The sequence below is a fragment of the Salvia miltiorrhiza genome, chromosome 6 (assembly GCF_028751815.1).
Source record: "Salvia miltiorrhiza cultivar Shanhuang (shh) chromosome 6, IMPLAD_Smil_shh, whole genome shotgun sequence".
NCBI lineage: Eukaryota > Viridiplantae > Streptophyta > Magnoliopsida > Lamiales > Lamiaceae > Salvia > Salvia miltiorrhiza.
Window position 1 is genome coordinate 7,359,236 of NC_080392.1, and position 19,980 is coordinate 7,379,215.

Consider the following 19,980-nt stretch of genomic DNA (forward strand, 5'->3'; position numbering starts at 1 on the left):
TACAAGAAAGAATTTGAAACTGGTAATGATCTTAGAACTTATGCGAAAACTATGATAGTCATAGATTCTTAAAAGTGGCAAGAAGCCATAAAATTTGAAATGGATTGGTTAGACCTTAAATAAGTTATCATTTAGGGTAATACCTAATTGATGCTAATGACAATGTGCAAACCTGCAAGGCTAGAGGTTAGTGGCAAAAGATTATAGTCAGTGCAGAGCATTGATTATGATGAAATCTTTCCGTCAATTGCAAAAGTGAAGTCCATTTAGATTTTACTTGTTGTTATGAACTAAAACAAGCTTCTAGAATATGGAACAAATATTTTGACAAGGAAATCAAATCGTTTGATTTTGGTCATAAGCAAAGAAAATCATTGTGTTTATAGGAAACACAGGAATGAGAACACAATTTTCATCATCATTTATGTATGACATATTGAAAATGAAAATTATTGTACTCATGATGCAGTCCATGAAAGACTGGTTGTAAATTTCCTTCATGGTGAAGGATTTGAGTAAAGCCTATTATATCCTTGGGATCAAGATCTATTGAGTTTGAGCTAATAGATTGTTAGGTTATCAAAATCCACTTACATAGACAAGGTGCTAAGGCGATACTCCATGAAGAAGTTCAAAAGGACATCTACCAATGGAATATGACGTCTATTTGTCAAGAAATGATTGTCCTTCTAATGACAATGAGATTTAACTCACAAAGGATGATCCTAACGCTGGGCAATAGGATGGTCATGAATGTCATGATTTTTCACTATACATGGTGTAGTTTGTGTGCTTAACATCGTTGGTAGATTTTAAGAGATATTAGAAATAAGAGATTATGTTATAGCAAGTTCCCACAAAAGAGGACATAGCTAATCCTTTTGACCAGTTGTTATGCATTGTGAATATTTAAGCGTGTTAACTGTTTATAAACTACTAAACTTAAAAAAAGAATACTCATTTTGCACATCAATTTTAAAATTTATATTTTTCTCGGCCAAATTTAGTGTTTAAGTACTTGTCTGAAGATGAAAAGTACACAAATTTTTCGATTTAATTTAAGATATTCAGAGACATTTAAGCAATAAAGATCTTCTAAAACCATGAAAACTATATTGTTGTATGCATGATATTCTATAATAGTGGGTCTTAAGAAGTTCAGTATTTTCACGTTGAAAATTCAGATAAAAAAACAGTTGTCAGCCCAATAACAATATCATGATTTCCTATCCAATATATAGGCCCATTTATTTACATAAAAGGCCCGATTACAGCCCAATCAAAACGAATTGAGCCTTTTATGTATATGGCGGATATTGTGCGAATTAACTAATCAACTTATACACGACAACAAGTGAACGTTGAGATATTTAAAAATTTGACTAATATTTTTTTGATTTTTTTGCCTAATAATCAAGTGAACATTGAGATTTTTGGAGATTGTAGCCTAACCCTTGAATCAATAATGACCTAAACAACATCTAAAAATTATGTAAATATTACTATTTAAAATGTTTGAAGCTTAAAAGAAGTGGCCCAAAGAAGCCAATTTATAAAAATCTAGCTAGTGTGGATATTATTTAAAGAGAGAATATATCTTTTAATACCAAAACATAAAACATAGAAGTTTTTTACACTCATTCATAAGAATATAAGTTTTTCATACCAAAATCAATAAAAGACTAAAACACTCTTAAATAAAAGAGTATAAGTTACAGCTTGCACACGATGACAAGACACGGTCGTGTAGCCACCGCGTGCAACCATCGTGTGCACGTATATATACTACTAATTGTGCATACGAAGGCTCAAGTCTTGCCATCATGTGCAAATCGTAACTTATACTTTTTTATTTCTTTTAAATTATTAATACTCCTTCCGTCCCATAAATAATGGCATGTTTTCCTCTTTGGGTTGTCCCACAAATAATGGCCTATTTTCTTTATTGGAAATAATTAGAGCTTACTTACTTTTTGATTAAGTGTTCTAAATTAAATTCAATTTCACCTAACCCTAATCATTTTATCACACGCTATCTCTCTCTTGCTCTCTCTTCCTCTCTTTTTCGCCTTTTCATATCTTCCAACGGAAACCCTAGTTTCCGTCTTTTCCAAGGGGCGCCGCCTCCCTTTGCACCGATCTCCACCGTGCGCCCCCCTTCTCCACCGATTCTCCGTTCTTTATTGCGCCACGATGATGAAATCCCAGTGGGCTGGTTACCTGAGCGACGAGTTCGTCCCTGACACGAAAGATCTGTGCGATTGGCGCTCGCCGTCAGAATTCCTGTCCTTTCTTCCTCGGGCGGAATTCCCATCTTCGTGGCCTTCACTGGTGTCTGGAGACGCCTCTGTTGGGCTGCCTTCATCGGAAGCCACGTGTGGAGATGGATTTGCTCTGGCCTCACCCTTGGAAGAAGCGGCTCTTGTGGCTAGGCGCACGATCTACCGTCGCCTTTCAAAAATCCATGTGAGATTTTTAGAAAATTATAAGGTTATTTCCCACTGCACCATCGATTTCAGCCCCCTCTAACAATGAATACCCTTTTTTACTTTGTGAGGAATCATGTTCCGACGTTCTGGACACTGAATGGATACTCGATTACACATCGACACATCTTTCCATGCTTCAGATCTTGTTGTCAGTCCTATTTTAGGTGAGATCTACCTTCTTACCTAAATCTTCTGCTGTGGTGGTTGTTTGGTGATAATTGCATGTGCTTGTACAATGGTTGATAGATATACTTGGGTATTGAAATGATAAAAACCCTTGTTCACTGTTATTTTTTTCTAAAGGCATCAATGATTCAAGTGTAATTGAATGGTTGATGGTATGAGATGTTTATATGCTCCTAACTTGCTGGCTATGTCTTGCTTTTCGTTGCATGTGCCTTATTTGGTGCTCTAGTCTTGTGTGGCAGTGTATTCTATGCCTTGTGTGAGCTTTGATCGATTCGCCCTGTGTGGCAGTGTGTTATTCGCCCTGTGTGGCTTTGTGTGCTTAAGTCTTGAATGGCTTTGTGTGTGATTTAGCCCTGTGTGGCAGTTTGTGTCATTGCCATCTTGTGCCTTGTGTGCCATTGCCATCTTGTGACTTGTGTGCCTAACTTGCATAAATTGCATCAATTTTGTTCATTCCGATATTAAGCCCTCAAAATCAATTCCTATTACAAAATGCAGCCATTAGGCATTCAATTCCAGCCCTCAAAATGCAATATCTTGCTATTACAAAATGCAATCTCTTACTATTCAAAATGCAGCCCTAAAAAACAACCTAAATCACTTCATGGCTGTTGAATACCTAAGTTAGTCATTAGGTATTCAATTCCATCTAATGATATGGATCATATGCCTAAATCATTCATTAGATGGTCCATGCCCTCCTCAAATCCATTGTCAATAAGATATTGTAATGCATCATTCACTAGCTCATTAGGCACTTCCAAATTAATTGGAAGTTGATTTTGCCTAATATGTGTGCCCTTCTTCATATGTGGTAGTTTGTATGTATTGTGACCCTTCACCTTTAAAATCTCCACCATCCATCCTTGAAGACTTAAAAACACATTATTTAGAGTAGTGGGTGAGAGGTCTTCAAATGACTTCTCAACTGCAGCCACTAGGTCCTCCACATTGTTGCACACACTTTCTGTTTGCAAGCTCTAGATTACTCTAAACCACCCCAAATCATTGATATTTGTGTCTGGACTGTTGGGGGGAGGGGGGTTGGTGAACAATTCTGATGGTCAAAGCCATCAGAACTTGCAACCCTTCTAAAATCTGGATCATCATCTTTAATGTGAGGCCTTGCATTATCTTGTTGAATGAAAATCACTTTGCTTGCAAATTATGACCATTTTCTCTTTTTGACTGGTACCATCTGTGCATTAACCACTTCATTCATTATAAATTAACTAGAAATACAGAAATTAATGAAAAATACATATGCATTCAGCCTCTACTATTCTACTGTTACATTTGTCACAACAATCATCACTAAGTCATACCTTAATGATAAAGCAATCCTTGATAACTGCCTTTGTTACGCTCTCAATTGGTTTTAACTCCATAGTTCAAACTTTCCTGTTCTTGATGTTCCTTTTAGCAGGCACCATTTCTGTAAACGAAAAAATCACTATTTTTTCGTCGAATAACACGTTGTCATCTTGTGCAAATATGGGTTTACACACTGCACATATGAACATCACTTTTTTGATGAATTTCTTTGACTTGCATGTTCTGTGCGGTTCTGCCTATTCAGGGGTTAAGTAGAACCTGTGATTAGTTTTTGTGATGTAAAACCACTTCTCGTCGATATGCACAGTGTTGTGCATATTTTTAAACTGAAGTACCTTGAGAATACGATCGTATTCTATGGCTTCAGGGCTGAATCGTAGATGTAGAAGTTTGTTAGGAGCAGTTATGTCGGGTCTAATTGCACTTGTGTGAGCTTTGATCAATCCTTTGTTTATACATCGACCTGCTGTACTTTTACTGCAATTTATGCCACTTGCAAGCCTTCGAATAGTTGATCTTTTGCTCTATTCTAGGATGGAAATTAGCTCTGGGTCGATTTGCACTCTCTTTCGATGTGGTCGATGTATTTTCATGCTTGCCGATTGAATGTGCTCACATCTTTCTTGTTGTTCTTTTGCCGCAGCCCAAAGTCGACTTACGGTCCGCCTCGAGCTTCCAAACTTGACGATGGCTTCTTGGATCTTCCCTCTCTTTAGCTTGCCGTTTTTGCTATCTTGAAGAAGGAATTAAACAACGGTGTTCCTTTCACCATTACTTAGATATTTTCTTCTCATGTTTCTTTTCTTTTTGCTATAATTTTGGTTGTTTAGAATGCAAAACTAAATCTACATTTGTAGGTATTTATAAGTGTTTTTGTGGTTGTAAAGAGAGGGAAATTCAAATTCTATGAAAAGTTAAATGAACTTGGGTGTTGAATTTTTTCCAACTGTTTTGCATTCATTTTTGGCGCTGCATTCAGGAGGGAAAAAAATTGGCAGACTCCATTTTGGTTCATTATTTTAAGTTGGCAGAATTCATTAATAAAATTAAAGGAAAGCAAATTATTGTAATAAAATTAAAAGAATATTTAAATTTACAAAAAGTTAAAAGTGGGCCACCACCTTCTTTAATGGTTACAATTACTTTACGAATTGAATGCTTAAATAGGTGGGCCACCAACTTTAACACCTAAATTCAACACTTCTTAATCTCCGTGCCAAAAGAAACATGCCATTATTTATGGGACGGAGGGAGTATATAGTAAGGGTAATGTAGTAATTTAACACATTTTGGTATGAAAAACTTATACTCTTATGAATGGGTGTAAAAAACTTCTACTTTTTATTATGTGGTATTTAAAAAGATTTCTCCCTTATTTAAATCTAGCTAGTGTGGATATATATATCCTAAATTCTTGCTGGTTTGACTGGTTAAGGGTTTTGGTGTAGGTATCTAAGGCTCCCTTCATTCTTGAAAAATAATTAATTTTTATTATTTTAGTAAGTTTATAAAAATTAATCTCTTTCTATTTATAGATATTATATTAGCCGGAGTTGTTATTGGATAGCTTCAAGGTATTATGTTGTATCATTTGACTTTTTGACTTCACTAGTAAATGTTTCTCCTCTTCTGATTTACCACTATTCAATAATTAGCAGTGTTGTAAAAAGCGTCAGCAAGGCGCGTCTCGAAGGTTGGGGCTTTAAGAAAGCGCCCCAAGGCTTAAGCCTTATGTGCCTAATTTGAGGCTTACACACCTTTTAAGTGTGAGGCGTATGCCCCCAGCGCGCCTTAAGCCTCGATCTGTGAGAGGCGCGCGTTTGTGTAGGTTTCAAAATTAAGCATGTTTTGGGCTTTTTGGTTAAATTTTTTGAATTTTTGCAAGGCCCACGTCAATCAATGAAATGCTCAACTCTAATCAATGTTAAAATTGAAAAATATAAAGAAGAAATAAGCTTCATCGTCGATCCCTCTTTGCTCTCTTTCTCTTCTCACTTAGTTCGTGCCACCACCCTCTACCGCGACCTTCTTGCGACACGTCATCCTCCGACGCTACCAACCTCTGACGTTCCACCATTTTTCGGCGCCACTTTCAGAGGTATTTGCTTGATGAGGATGAGGACGACGAGGAGAGGATTGGGAGGATGATGACAATGATGAGTAGATCACTATGATGTTTAAGTATTTATGACTTCAGGTGGGTTTAAACTTAAGATTGAAGAGTTAAGACGACTATAGTGCTTGAATTTGAACATTTTATGACTTTATTGTGATGTTTTTACGATTTATAAGTTATTAAGTTAATGTATGGTTAATTATCTATTGTTTAATTTGTTTTATTTTGATTTTATAATGTTTTTGAATCTTTATTTTTTTTAAGTCCGAGGCTTACGCCTTGTCTTTCAAAGACAAAACGCCACAGATACGCCTCTGTTTTTAACAACCTTGATAACTAGTGAATTATTCTCATTTTTAGATTTACCACCATTCACTATGAACAATGACATAGCAGATCATCTTTTGAATGTTCATGATTTGGTGGGTGTTTGTCGTTATAAGAGAGCAATTTGGAATTAATACCACTTTTAAGATTTTGGTGTGGAGGGAGAGCTTGTGGGTTCCTTTATTTTCTGTTCATCTTTGTGATGTTGAGAGGGTGTTGGGTCCCGGAGGGTTGTATAACAGGTGTATGGGGGGGAGAGAGAATACACTTGTAGGCTATTTTTCAAAAACTATTGAAGATAACTGATGAGGTCAACAAATAAAAACAATTTCAGTTAAGCGATAGAGCTTTGACTGATATCCACAAAGGGCTTCAGTCAGACTTTGAAACAGAGGAGTGTTATGAATCTTACTGATTATCCGAAGATCTATTAGTTAGACCAATAACACTAGCAATGGAAAACTTAACTTTTGAAATAGCCTTTGATTAACACGTTGTCAGGTTATAGTTTCACTTTGCGATTAATTAGTTTCAGCTATAAACAAGTTTGTGCACAGATAAGAAGGTAAAACTGAAAGCGATAAATGATAAATGATTTTTGCGTGGTTCGGAACAGGTTCCTACGTCCACGGTCAATTAAACACACTGACTATCACTCTGGGCTTGTGCTTACGGGTGCACAACAAACCTTAGACTGAAAATGCAATTTCCAATACCAACACTCTGGGTTGGATTTCTCGCTCACTCTTAGCACGCTAAGACACAACAATGCCTTTACCAGCGGGTGGCTAAGATCTCTTAGAGTCAAAACACTGGTCTGAACTCCTCTTTACTCAAACACTCTTTTCGCTCAGTTGAAAGGAGGTTTGAAGTACCAACTAGATTACACAGAACATACTCTCTGTAACCGGGAACTTAGGCTTTGGATATTGCAAAGTATTTGCCTAAGAGACTAAGAGAATGTATGAAATCAGTAAACTAATTTTGGCTTTGGGTATTCTCTTTTTCGATTCAAAACTTTGAATGTAGTGAATGGCTGAGTTGCGAATTTGGCAGAGTTTCAGCTTGTGCGTTTGAATCGGTGAAGATTGTAGTGTTCCTTAAGCTCTATTTATAGGAGAAGTCTTGAATAGATCCGTTAGCGGAGATGGTCTTCAAGAATTCATCCGTTGTGAGAGTAATTTGAATTTGGCTGAGGCTTCAATCTTTGAGGTTCCTTAATTTGGTGAAGGACGGCGTCTTAGGTACAGGAGGTAAGGCGCATCTGAAAAGTTATCACAAAAAAGGAATACTTTGCAGAGAAATGACGATATTCAATATCTCTGCATTTAATGCGGCTGTACTTGAAAGTGTGTGGCTTCCTCTTTACTCAGGAGATTCAGTCCGAGGAAGAATGTCAATTGATACTTGACTTTAGTATCAGTCCGCTAAATCCACGTGGCCTGCATTATTACTTAAGCCATAACTGATTCTTCAGTAAGCAACTCGATCAGTCAAACATTAGTATTTGACTTGGCCTTTTCACAGCAGTCTTTAGTTGAGGTCTTCAGTCTTCAGTCCTCATTCCTCCGGTCTTCAGTCTTCAGAACACTAGATAAACTAGAAAATGAACTCCAACACTTGAGTTCGAAAAGTTCTAGTCTATTACAAAAGAAAACCTAACGATTTTGGTATCATCAAAACTAGGGTTAAGATATTTCATTGAGTTCCCAACAGAGGGCGTTGTTGTTGAATGATGACAGGTTTTGATTTTTTAGAAAAGAATTCTCGTGTATCTCGATCAGTTTTTAGTTTGTGATTTGCAAGAAAATGAGTTAGGGGTGCTGGATATATATGATTATTTGAGCGGAGTTGTGATCTAAAGAATCCGGCCCGACCCAATTTTGGGATGACCGACACAATAACTAGACAAGCAAGGGGAGGGAACAACGAGTAGTGAGCCTACAGATAAAGATGATAGCTTGTAAATGCATATAAACGAATAGAATCGAAGCAAATATCATTGAATTCGATTCATATTCGTAAAAATAATTGCATATTTAACTCGGCATTCGAATATCTTTCGAATCTTATTTGTTATGTGTATTCGATTCGTACATTGATTTTTGAATATTCGTTTCAATTTTTCACAAGTGTATTTTAAACACTATGAATCAAATATTCGATTCGACTTCATATTATTTGATTTGAATCGAATATACGCAATTTACAATTTTGAAGGAGAAAAATTCTAACATACTATTATTTTAAATAGTGTTAATACTCCTAGATAACCAATTTGCTTAAGGAAAAAAATAATAACAACCATAAAAATAAAAATATATTGATTTAAACTATTTTTGTAGAAATAGACTATTTTATCCTTAATAAAATTACAATCAAAATATATAAAAATAAAATAAATATATATATAAATAAAATTTTGAAAAAATAAGAAATTAAAAATAAATTGTTGCACACCCTACCCTTCCCTCCTCTCCCATCTTTTCTTCACGCCAACTACCCATGCCGCCAGCCGATATTTCTCCTCTAACTCTCTTTCCCTTTCCCCTTCCCACCAATTACCCAGACCACGGTTGTCGGCCCTTTTTCTCTGTAACTATCTCCGATCTATCGTTATCCTTCTCTTTTCCTTCGTTTCTACATCGACAATCACACTCCATTCGATCTTGTCGTCATTCACCTCTCCCACACCCTTTTTCCTTTTTCTCTGCAACTGCAATCCAACCCCCTTCAATTCCTCTGTCGTGATTTCATTTTCAATTTTGTATTGAGAATTTATAATAGAAGACTCGCCAGTCAGTGTCGTTGGCGGTGATGTAGGTGCCTTGCAGCGGCAGCGATGCGAACAACAGCGCGAGCTTCTGACTGGAAGAGAGAGATAATGGAGACTGGGTGTGGGGTTTTGATTTTTTTTTCGATTTTAATTTTTGTAAATAGATTTAATTTTTTATTTTAAATTATTGATAGATTTGAAAATATAAGGATATTTTGGTAAAATTATTTACAATTAATATATTTTTATAGTTATCATTAACCTTTGCTAAAGCAAAATAGTTACTCCCTCCGTCCCATTAAAGTTGGTCACATTTCTATTTTGGTTGTCCCACTAAAGTTGGCCACTTTATAAAATTGGAAATATTTACTTTAATTAAGTCTAATTAATTAATCTAATTAAAATTTCTATATAAACTTAAATCCTAATTAAATAAAGGCACACACACCAAAAAAACACACACTCAGCCTCTCTCCCTCCCACCCCCACCCTCGCCGCCCACCCCCTGACCCCTGCCGCCCGCCGCCTGACATCGTCGGACGACCACAGCGCCGGCCTGCTCTCTCTCTCTCTCAGCCTCCTCCTCCCTCGCTATCACCCCCAAAACTCCACTCTCTCTCTTCCTCCCTGTAAACACAAATTTTATTGTATTCAATTTAATGAAATACAAAAAAATGTGTACAAATCCAAAATATATGGATTGAGATAATTTGTTGCGGGTTGCGAATCTCTACTTGATCCTCTGATTATCCTCTTCGAAGTTTCTTAAAATCTTTGGAGGGAAGTACGCCTTCTTGATCTCCTTGGATTTGTATTTGATTTGATGACTTTAATTTGGCTTTGATGACGTCGATCCAGAGGGCTTCCGCCTTATTTCTGAATCAAACGTTGACTTGTTGAATTTGATGAAGAACTCGTTGACTTCCTTGTAGAACGCCTTGATTGTTGGAGATGACTTCGTTGTAATGAATTACTCCTTCAATGCTTGAGTTCTCAAATGATTTTTGTGTGTGTCCTAATGAGCTTCCTACATCTCATATTTATAGTTGTAGGAAGAGCTAATTAAGGAAGTTTAGGGTTAGGCTTCAAAGCCTGAGCCCGTAAATCTTGGGCCTAAGGCTGAGGTGGCACAACATGATTGGATCTTCTTGATTTATTTCATTTTATGCAGAATTTGACACATGTCAGCTTCTGATTGGCCAATAAATCCACATAATTAAATATCAATTATATATCTATTTAATCTTGGAATTATATTTAATTTAATTCCAAAATATAAAATAAAATATTTAATTTATGATTTCCACATGGCACAATTTAATTGGCCATAAATTTTAATTCCCTACAAATTGCCCCATCGAGACTTGTTCATGGACGCTTTGACTTTGTAAATGGACGAGTCTCGAAAATGTTTTGAATTTGAATTTGTAAATAGTTTATACTCGTATTTAGGAGTTCTTGAATTTGAATTTGTTTTTTGTAAATAGTTTATACTCATATTTAGGAGTTCCTTGAATTTGAATTTAAATTTATAAATAGTTTATACTCGTATTTAGGAGTTTTTTGAATTTAAATTTATAAATAGTTTATACTCATATTTAGGAGTTCTTGATTTGAAATCTTGAATTTGAATTTGACTTTGTAAATAGTTTATACTTGTATTTAGGAGTTCTTGATTTGAAATCTTAAATTTGAATTTGACTTTGACTTTGTAAATAGTTTATACTCGTATTTAAGAGTTCTTGATTTGACTTTAATTGAGATATTATGATATTAATTTGATTTAAGCAGCCCAGTTTCACATTGACCGAATTTTTCATAGCTAAAGGAATGCCCAAAATTTATTTATTTGGACTTGGCGTATGATATGTGGCCCAAATGAATTATTGGTTATTTAAGGCTATGTAACTTAATTAGCCCAAATCCAACGGGTTTTCCTTAGGATGAGAAATTCCAAGAGCCCAAACCTGACACCAATTTTCTTCATCTTTTCGAATTTTCGTAAGGAGCTCGTTGCATGCGCATAGTTTCAATAGGTAAGTTTCCATTCTCTTTGTTTTGCAGATGGAAACTAGATTTTGGCAAAGTATTAATAATCCATATTTACCTTAATCTCTTGAGGGCTGGCAATTTTCGACACGACACGAAAACACGACACGGAATCGTACAAAATTAATGGGTTAGTAACACGCACGATAAGGTTTGGGTCCTTATCGGGTCGACCTGATAATTTCGGGTCGGGTTGGGTTGGGTTCGGGTCGGATTCAGGTAACCCGATAGTGATATTATTATTTTTATTAAATATTTATTTTAATTTTTAATTTTTGATTTCTAATTTTTTATCTTCACTTCAGTTTAGGGTTTCAATATCTTCCATTCTTCCAACTTCCGCCGCACACCCAAGTTTATCTTCACTTTAGTTTAGTTTAGGGTTTCAATATCTTCCATATTTTAACTATTGTTTCTTTTATTATACTTTTATGTTTCATTCTAAATTCTTCCTATGTCGATTGGATATGTTGAGCATATGTGACGAATCTTGTATTTTTTTTATTATTATTATTGTTGTGAATGAATCAAATCAAATTCGTGTTGTTATCAGGTCGTAATCGGATCATGTCGTTATTTTATCGTGTCAATCCGATTCAAATCGTGTTGTTATCAGGTCGTTATCAGATCGTGTCGCTATCGTGTCGTGTCAACCCGGTTCAAATCGTGTTGATATCAGATTCGTGTCGGGTTCGGGTTTAGGTGTATCAGGTCGGGTTCGGGTTGGGTTCGAGCATTCCCTTATCAGGTCGGGTTCGGGTTTGGCCTTATGAGGTCGGGTCGATATCAGGTCGACCCGATAACGACCCGACCCGCACGATTTGCCAGCCCTATCTTGACCAAATAAGAATTTCTCTTCCCCAAGCAACTCACGAATGAAAATTTCTTTCATCTTCATGGCAGCGAATTAAAATCAATAATTTCTTTCCTTCTCACTTTGTCTTGGAAGGAATCGAGATGACAAATTTTGTTTCCATAAGATTTTCTCTCCTCCCCAAGAAACTAAAGAAAGGAAACATTCCATGTGTGAGTAAATTGCTTCTACTATTTAAAGGGGTCACAAGGCTCTTTCAATGGCACGAATTTCAGCAGTGGAGATCGACTTCTGCCTTTGTTTCTCTGTCATTGGGTGTGTTTGACCGAAATCTTGGTAAGCTCAACCCTCCATAGATGCAAGAATTCAGCTTTATGGTCTTGCACACCATATGTTTGCCAGAATGCTTGAGAGACTTTTTCCTTTCTTTTACCTTGCTTTCTTCGACTCTGCTCTTCATTCCTGACCAGGCTCTTTGTTTGTGCTTGCAGGGGATCGTTTGATCAGAGATCGATCGTCATCCTCCATAATAGCTAGAAGCCAAATTCCACACCTTTTGGTATGTGTTTGACAAAGTGTCTGTGAGAGAGTTACTCATTTTGCAGCCTTCCTTTTTTGTTGTGTTTCTGACCAGACTTTGATTTTCATCTTGCGATTCATGTAGCTAACTTCTGGAGTTTATGTGGGTGGAATTCTTTGTTGTTGTTGTTTCCCCAAGGATATCAGCTTCTCTCTTTTTTGCAGGAATTTTTTTGATCGAAGAGCTTAACTTGTCGGCCCAAGCACGACACTTCGAGTGATTATACCTTTTGAAGCTCCCTCCTTCTTTGTTGCACCCTTTCCTTTTTGAATCAATTGCTTTGATTGATGGTCTCAATCCCTCTTTAATCATACGTGTCTTGTGCAGGATACTACTGATTGGCCTTCTCTCCGGAGCACTTTCTTTTAGCTTTAATAACAGAGCAAACAAAAGTTTTTTGCTTAGTTTGTCGTCTGGGAATGAGCCGTCGGACTAGTTGTTGATAGCCCTGGACACCCTTTTCTAAAAGTAGATGAGCTTTGCACAATCTCGGCATCCTGATCGAATCCATCCGAATTCAGCAGCAATGCTTGCAGTATTTTGAAACTCTTCTCCAACAACACGAGAATCCAGAGTCGAAAATCTGGGAGCTGAGACCCGTTTTCTTTTCAGAGAAAAATAGGACGCGACATCAGGCGGCAATTTGTTGAAGAATTCAGACTTCGATTTTGCAGCAGTCATTGGCTTCTTTTTAGCGGGCGCAGCAACAGTCGGAACCGGCTTGGAGCGGGGTGGAGTTTAGAGGCTTCTCGCCGGATTTCAGGATGTGGGGACCGAAGTGGAGAAAGTATGACAGCGAACCATGGCAGCGGTGCGACATCTATCCGAGGCAACAGCGGCGTCGACATATTTTTTTAAAAAAAGGAGAGAAGTGGAGAGTGCAGACTCGATTATGTTTCTATGGCGACCTTCAGTTTGAGTGCGAGCGTTGGAGAAGCAGGGACAACTTGTGGCAATCACCGACTTCTTCGGAATGGGCGCAACAGCAGCAGGAACCGGCTTTGAGCACGGAGGGATGGAGTGGGGTTGTACTCGGTGAGGGAGTTTCTTTGCATGATCACATTCGAGCGTGAAGAGAAGCGGCGGCGGGAGTTGGAGGCAATCTTTAATGGCTCCTCAATCAAATTATGCAGATAGATGACAGCAGCAACAACATGATTATGGTCAACCATCTGTTTCACCATATTCTCAAAGTTATCCTGTGCGACATTCGTCTTCTGTGGGATAGCTACACTCGTCAAGATTATGTTGTGACTTTCTTCTTCTTCTTCTTTTTGTTTTTTTTTTTGTAGGAATTGGTGATTATGCACGCATCTATTGAGAAGCTGTGGAGTTTTTTTTTCATGTAGAAGTTTTATGTTGCCCCAACTTCAACTATTGATCGAGCGCATTCAACCGAGGAATTTTACTGATACAAATTGATGGAATGCATTCAATAGAAGAATTTTGCTGATACAAATTGAGGGATTTCTTCATCTACTCATCGGAGCTTCTCAATATGGATTGGATGATGTTTACCTTGCACCTTTAGGTGGCTCTCAATTGGCATTTATTCAGATTCTGGGTGCGCTCGAATCTGGGCCATTGCGAGTTTGACCTTTAAAGATTGCTTGTTACATCTTCTCTTAGCGTGCTTCTATGTGGACTAGATGACTCAATTCTTTAATAGGTCTTGGGTGCGCTCGGACCTAGGATTGCTCGAGTCTAGTTCCAATGGAGTTGTTACTTTTGGCGAGCGCGTGCTTCCACTCCACTACTACCAGTTCAAGGAGTTGTTACTTTTGGTGAGCGCATGCTTCTACTTCATTCCTAGGCGTCATAAAGCTCAAAGTTTGACACTTACTTTGGAAGCAAGGTGAAGCCCTCCATATCGATGCATACTTTGGAGGCAAGGCGAAGCCCTCCACATCGATGTATACTTTGGAAGCAAGGGGAAGCACTCCGCATCGGCGCATACTTTGGAAGCAAGGCGAAACACTCAGCATCGGCGCATACTTTGGAAGCAAGGCGAAGCCCTCCGCATCGGCGCATACTTTGGAAGCAAGGTGAAGCCCTCCATATCGATGTATACTTTGGAAGCAAGGGGAAGCACTCCACATCGGCGCATACTTTGGAAGCAAGGCAAAGCACTCCGCATCGGCGCATACTTTGGAAGCAAGGTGAAACACTCCGCATCGGCACATACTTTGGAAACAAGGCAAAGCACTCCGCATCGGCGCATACTTTGGAAGCAAGGTGAAACACTCCGCATCGGCACATACTTTGGAAGCAAGGCAAAACACTCCGCATCGGCGCATACTTTGGAAGCAAGGTGAAACACTCCGCATCAGCGCATAAAGCTCAAAGATCAAGTTTAAGAAGATCGAAGACACAACTCTCAAAGGCTGCTCAAAGACCATCCAAGAATCAACTTGAAGATTGGAGAGAGCTCTTTCAAAGTGTGTTGAAGCTAGATATGGAGACGCGGAGTTTAAATTTGATCAAGAAAAAAGCTTTGAAGGTTTGGACCCGTTTTGTCACTTGCCTCTTCACTTGTATTATTTCATAACTTTCAAGCAAAATTCATTGTTTCTTATTAATGTACCATCAACTATCCACCATTCATTTTATTCACCAACTTTGAATGATAATAATCCAACTTGAAAAGATAATTCCAAATCATGACTGAACTTAGAAATATCTAAGCTGTCTACGTACCCTTTTGAAAGGAATCAAGTCAAAACGTAGTTCAAAGATCAATTTGAGTTTTGATAGGGGGCGCCGTACACAGTTTATACTCTTGCGGGCCAGGAGTGACTATTTATTTTACCACTATATAGACAAAGTGGAGTGTATATAGTTTAACCACATAAATTTACTTTTTGGTGGGAGAAGTTTAGCAGTTTAACCACATACACTTTCTTTGGTGGATGTCGTACATAGTTTATACTCATATGGGCCAGGAGTAACATGCAGTTTAGGCTCATGCGTCACGGAGTTGTCTTCATATGCTCCATTTTTTTCTTGCTTTCTGGCTTGATTTTTTCTCTCTATTTTTTTGGCATTTCCATTTTCTATTTTTTTTAAATATGCACATGCTTCAACTTTCACCACCTTTCAAGGATAGTAGCGCTTTAAGAACTTGCCGTTGAGAGTGATGACCATCGATCTCCTTGCACCGAGGACAAGGTTTCCAACTTGAAAAGAGCGCACTCGCGCCGCTTTGTTGAAGGATCTTGAAGGATGAGCTTGATGGTATTCCAATTTCTGTTGTGTTTCTGGTCTCTCCATATCCAGGGTTTCTAGTTCTTTGATGCGCAAGTGCAGATTCTCCTCTCCAGCGACTACTTTCTCGCAGGTGATGTGGTTTGATGTGACAAAGTTTTCATCTTGCTGGCAAGGACCCTTGAAATCAATACACATCTTTATTCCTTTATTTTTCTGGCGTATGAAGATTATATTATCTGCAACGCTTGTTGTGATAACGCCACTTCTAATGAAACTTGTAATTTCTCGGCGAACTTGACTTTGAGAAGTATGAGGAACTGGATTACTAGCACTATTAGTAGTGTAGTAAGATGAAGTTATGCTTTCTCTCTCTTCTTCGTTTTCGAGCATCTTTGAATCGGAAGAAGCCACACTTTCTCTATCTTCTTCATCTTTGATCGTCTTTGTAAGGATAACAGTCTCCATTCTGGCTTTCAATTCTCTCCCACATGTCACAAGTAAAGTGGTACATCTTTTCATATGAGAATGAATCGAACTCCTTAGCTTCTCTGTCACGTGCAGTCCATCACTCCCTTTTGTCTTGCCTCTTTTCCATGATTTGCTTTTGCCAAGTCTTTTAAAGACATATACTCGCTGAACTTCTCTTTTACCCATCCTTTTGAAAACATAAACTCTTTGAATGCTTGAAGATTCCTGGATTTGTTGGGTGCCAGCATAGTTACTAGTAGCTCTTTTGATGGCGATACGAATGGGACTCTGCACTTCATACCCCAAGCCTGCTTTGGGGTTTTGGCTCGTGTTACTAGTCTTTGACATAAAGGTTTCTTGAGGATTGTATCCAGCAGTCACAAGAAGTTTATATGCATTCGGACCAAAGTGCTTTGAAAGTTCTTTATCTGAGAGATCCCCATGCTCTGTGAGGCCACTTTGCTTTTGTCGGACAAACCCTTCAAACGGTTGGAGAATTGGCTTCTTGGCATCAATCTTTGTTAAAGGCATGGTGAATCCTTCCATCTCTAGAAAAGATTCTACCTTCTTCTTCTCCTGGAAAGATCTCGACTCGTCATGCGGTGTATCATCTTTCAGCATTGTTACTTTGATTATTTCCAAATAAAATTTTGCGTCGGCAAAGTGTGACTTTGCTTCCGTAAACGGCTTTTGATCACCAACCACTTTTCTTACAACACCGTTTTGATAATACTTGAAGCATTGATGTAATGTTGAAGGAATAACACCATTCTCATGAAGCCATGGTCGACCGAGAAGCATATTGTAGGAGGTCTTAGCGTCAATCACATGAAGAAGCGTCGTCGAATCCATATCCTACATTAGCAATCACAGCCTTATAGTACCAAGAGCTCTCTGTCCTTCATGGTTGAAGCCTTGAATCATCAATCGGCTATTTAATAATTCGTCTACTTGAATCCCCAATTGCTTCAAAGTCCTTAGTGGTAAAATATTGACCGCCGAACCTCCGTCAATGAGAATTCGATTGACCTTCTGCTCCTGGGTGTAGCAACTCACGAACAATGGTATGTTATGAGGTTCAGATCCAAGCTGCAAATCTTCATCGAAGAATGTGATTGTCAATACATCGTCATCTTCATTCGTATTTAGCTTGAATTCTTCATCTACTTGATTAGATGTATCATACAGAGCTCCAACACCTTCCATTATGTCACTCAAGTCACTGGTGGTGACATTTTCAGCAACACAATCTTCTTCAAGGGATATCTTTCCTTCTCGAGCCAATCGCATGACTTTATCTTTGAAGATGAAGCAATCATGTATGGGGTGTCCAACCAACCGATGGTATTTGCAATATTTTGGGTCATCCGTTCGTCTTGCTTCATTTGATCGCTTCATTTCTGTCAAATCGATAAGTCCTTCCTTGAGCAAGTCATCAAACATTCCTGAAACATCAGAGTCTAAGAATGGGTATTGTTTTCGCTGCATTTCCTTCAAAGTAAGCTTTCTTTGCCCCATATCTCAGGAAGAATTTTGGTTATCCCGGGAGGTGTTTTGGTTGTACTCCTGACTGGTTTCTTTCTTCAAAAATTTCACAGACGTTGCCTTCACTGCCATAGATTCTTTTGTTGGTGCTTTGGCTTTTAATTCTTGCTTAAATTTGTGAGACTCCTGAATTGGTGGCCCTTCGATTCCGCTTGCCGCCATACTCAATTCCATGTCATGAGCTCTAGTGGCTAGTTCTTCGAATGTTCTAGGTTGGATTCCTCGCAAGATGTATTGCAAGCCCCAATGCATCCCTTGAATGCATATTTCAATGGCAGACGATTCAGACAATCGATCCTTGCAGTTGAGGCAAAGATTTCTCCACCTATTGATGTAGTCAATCACTGGCTCTTCTTTAAATTGACGAGAACTTGTGAGTTCCACCATGCTAACAGTTCTTCTAGTGCTATAGAAGCGGTTGAGGAATTCATGTTCTAGTAGCTCCCAACTATCAATTGAGTTTGACTCCAAGTCCGTGTACCAATCAAAAGCATTTCCTTTGAGTGAGCGAACGAACTGCTTGACCAAATGATCTCCATAGGTGCCAGCGTCATTGCACGTTTCAACAAAATGAGCCACGTGTTGTCTAGGATTGCCCTTTCCATCGAATTATTGAAACTTGGGAGGTTGATAGCCAAGAGGCATCTTTAATTGATCAATTCTTTTAGTATAAGGCTTAGAGTAGATCATGGATGACTTGGAGCTGCTGCCACTAGCCTTTATTGTCCCTTCAATGAACTCCTTGAGTTGATCAATTTGAATGAAGCCATCAAAAGAGACTTCAATGTTCTTACGAGGTGTCTTTTCTTCACGGTGCTTCTCGAATGACTCTGAATCATCGCTTTCCTCATCATTTTCATCATTCACTCGACTTCCTTCTCCTTTCTCTGAGATGAGCTTTGAAATCTTAACGTCTTGCTCCATTATATGCTTGTTCATGCTTTCGAGGAGCTTCGCTATGCTAGCAACTTGCTCTTCCAGGGTAGAAGCATTTGTTACCATGACGGGAACTTCAAGGGAGTAGCTCGCGGTTGAATGATTTTCCATCGCTGAAACAGACTTGGAAATCTCCTCCAATTGCCTAGCTTTTCCTCGCGTGATAACACTAATATTCTCCAAAGTGATGTCTAGGTCAGCGCTTGAAGTTTTGTTCTCTATTTGAATTTGCTTGAGTTTTGTTGAAGATGGTAGATGAGAGGTAGAGAGGTCCCACCGAGCGTGCCAAAATTTGTAAACACAAATTTTATTGTATTCAATTTAATGAAATACAAAAAAATGTGTACAAATCCAAAATATATGGATTGAGATGAATTTGTTGCGGGTTGCGAATCTCTACTTGATCATCTGATTATCCTCTTCGAAGTTTCTTAAAATCTTTGGAGGGAAGTACGCCTTCTTGATCTCCTTGGATTTATATTTGATTTGATGACTTGAATTTGGCTTTGATGACGTCGATCCAGAGGGCTTCCACCTTATTTCTAAATCAAACGTTGACTTGTTGAATTTGATGAAGAACTCGTTGACTTCCTTGTAGAACACCTTGATTGTTGGCGATGACTTTGTTGTAATGAATTACTCCTTCAATGCTTGAGTTCTCAAATAATTTTTGTGTGTGTCCTAATGAGCTTCCTACATCTCATATTTATAGTTGTAGGAAGAGCTAATTAAGGAAGTTTAGGGTTGGGCTTCAAAGCCTGAGCCCGTAAATCTTGGGCCTAGGGCTGAGGTGGCACAACATGATTGGATCTTCTTGATTTATTTCCTTTTATGCAGAATTTGACACATGGCAGCTTCTGATTGGCCAATAAATCCACATAATTAAATATCAATTATATATCTATTTAATCTTGGAATTATATTTAATTTAATTCCAAAATATAAAATAAAATATATAATTTAATATTTAATTTATGATTTCCACATGGCACAATTTAATTGTCCATAAATTTTAATTCCCTACACTCCCTATCTCTCTTCCTCCCCGTCACCACGCCGCTTCAGATCAGGCGATCCACACCGAGTTTCCGGCGAGTTCCGCCGCTCCAACACCACCCTCTCTACACCAGCACCCTCGATTAACCGAAA

The 19,980-nt window shown here is 38.2% G+C and overlaps 1 protein-coding gene across 2 annotated transcripts; it reads left to right on the forward strand.

Moving 5' to 3' along the window:
- Positions 1 to 12,109: 12,109 nt before the first annotated feature.
- LOC130988329 (uncharacterized) lies at positions 12,110 to 13,528 on the forward strand. Of its 2 annotated transcripts, none has more exons than XM_057912143.1 (3): positions 12,110 to 12,431; positions 12,587 to 12,654; positions 13,003 to 13,528. In XM_057912143.1, the coding sequence occupies exons 1-3, from the start codon at positions 12,239 to 12,241 to the stop codon at positions 13,042 to 13,044; spliced, it is 303 nt and encodes a 100-aa protein (XP_057768126.1). In that variant the 5' UTR covers positions 12,110 to 12,238; the 3' UTR covers positions 13,045 to 13,528. The 2 variants fall into 2 exon arrangements, with proteins under 2 accessions (XP_057768126.1, XP_057768127.1); XM_057912144.1 differs by having other exon boundaries at positions 12,128 to 12,410.
- The last annotated feature ends 6,452 nt before the right edge of the window (positions 13,529 to 19,980 follow it).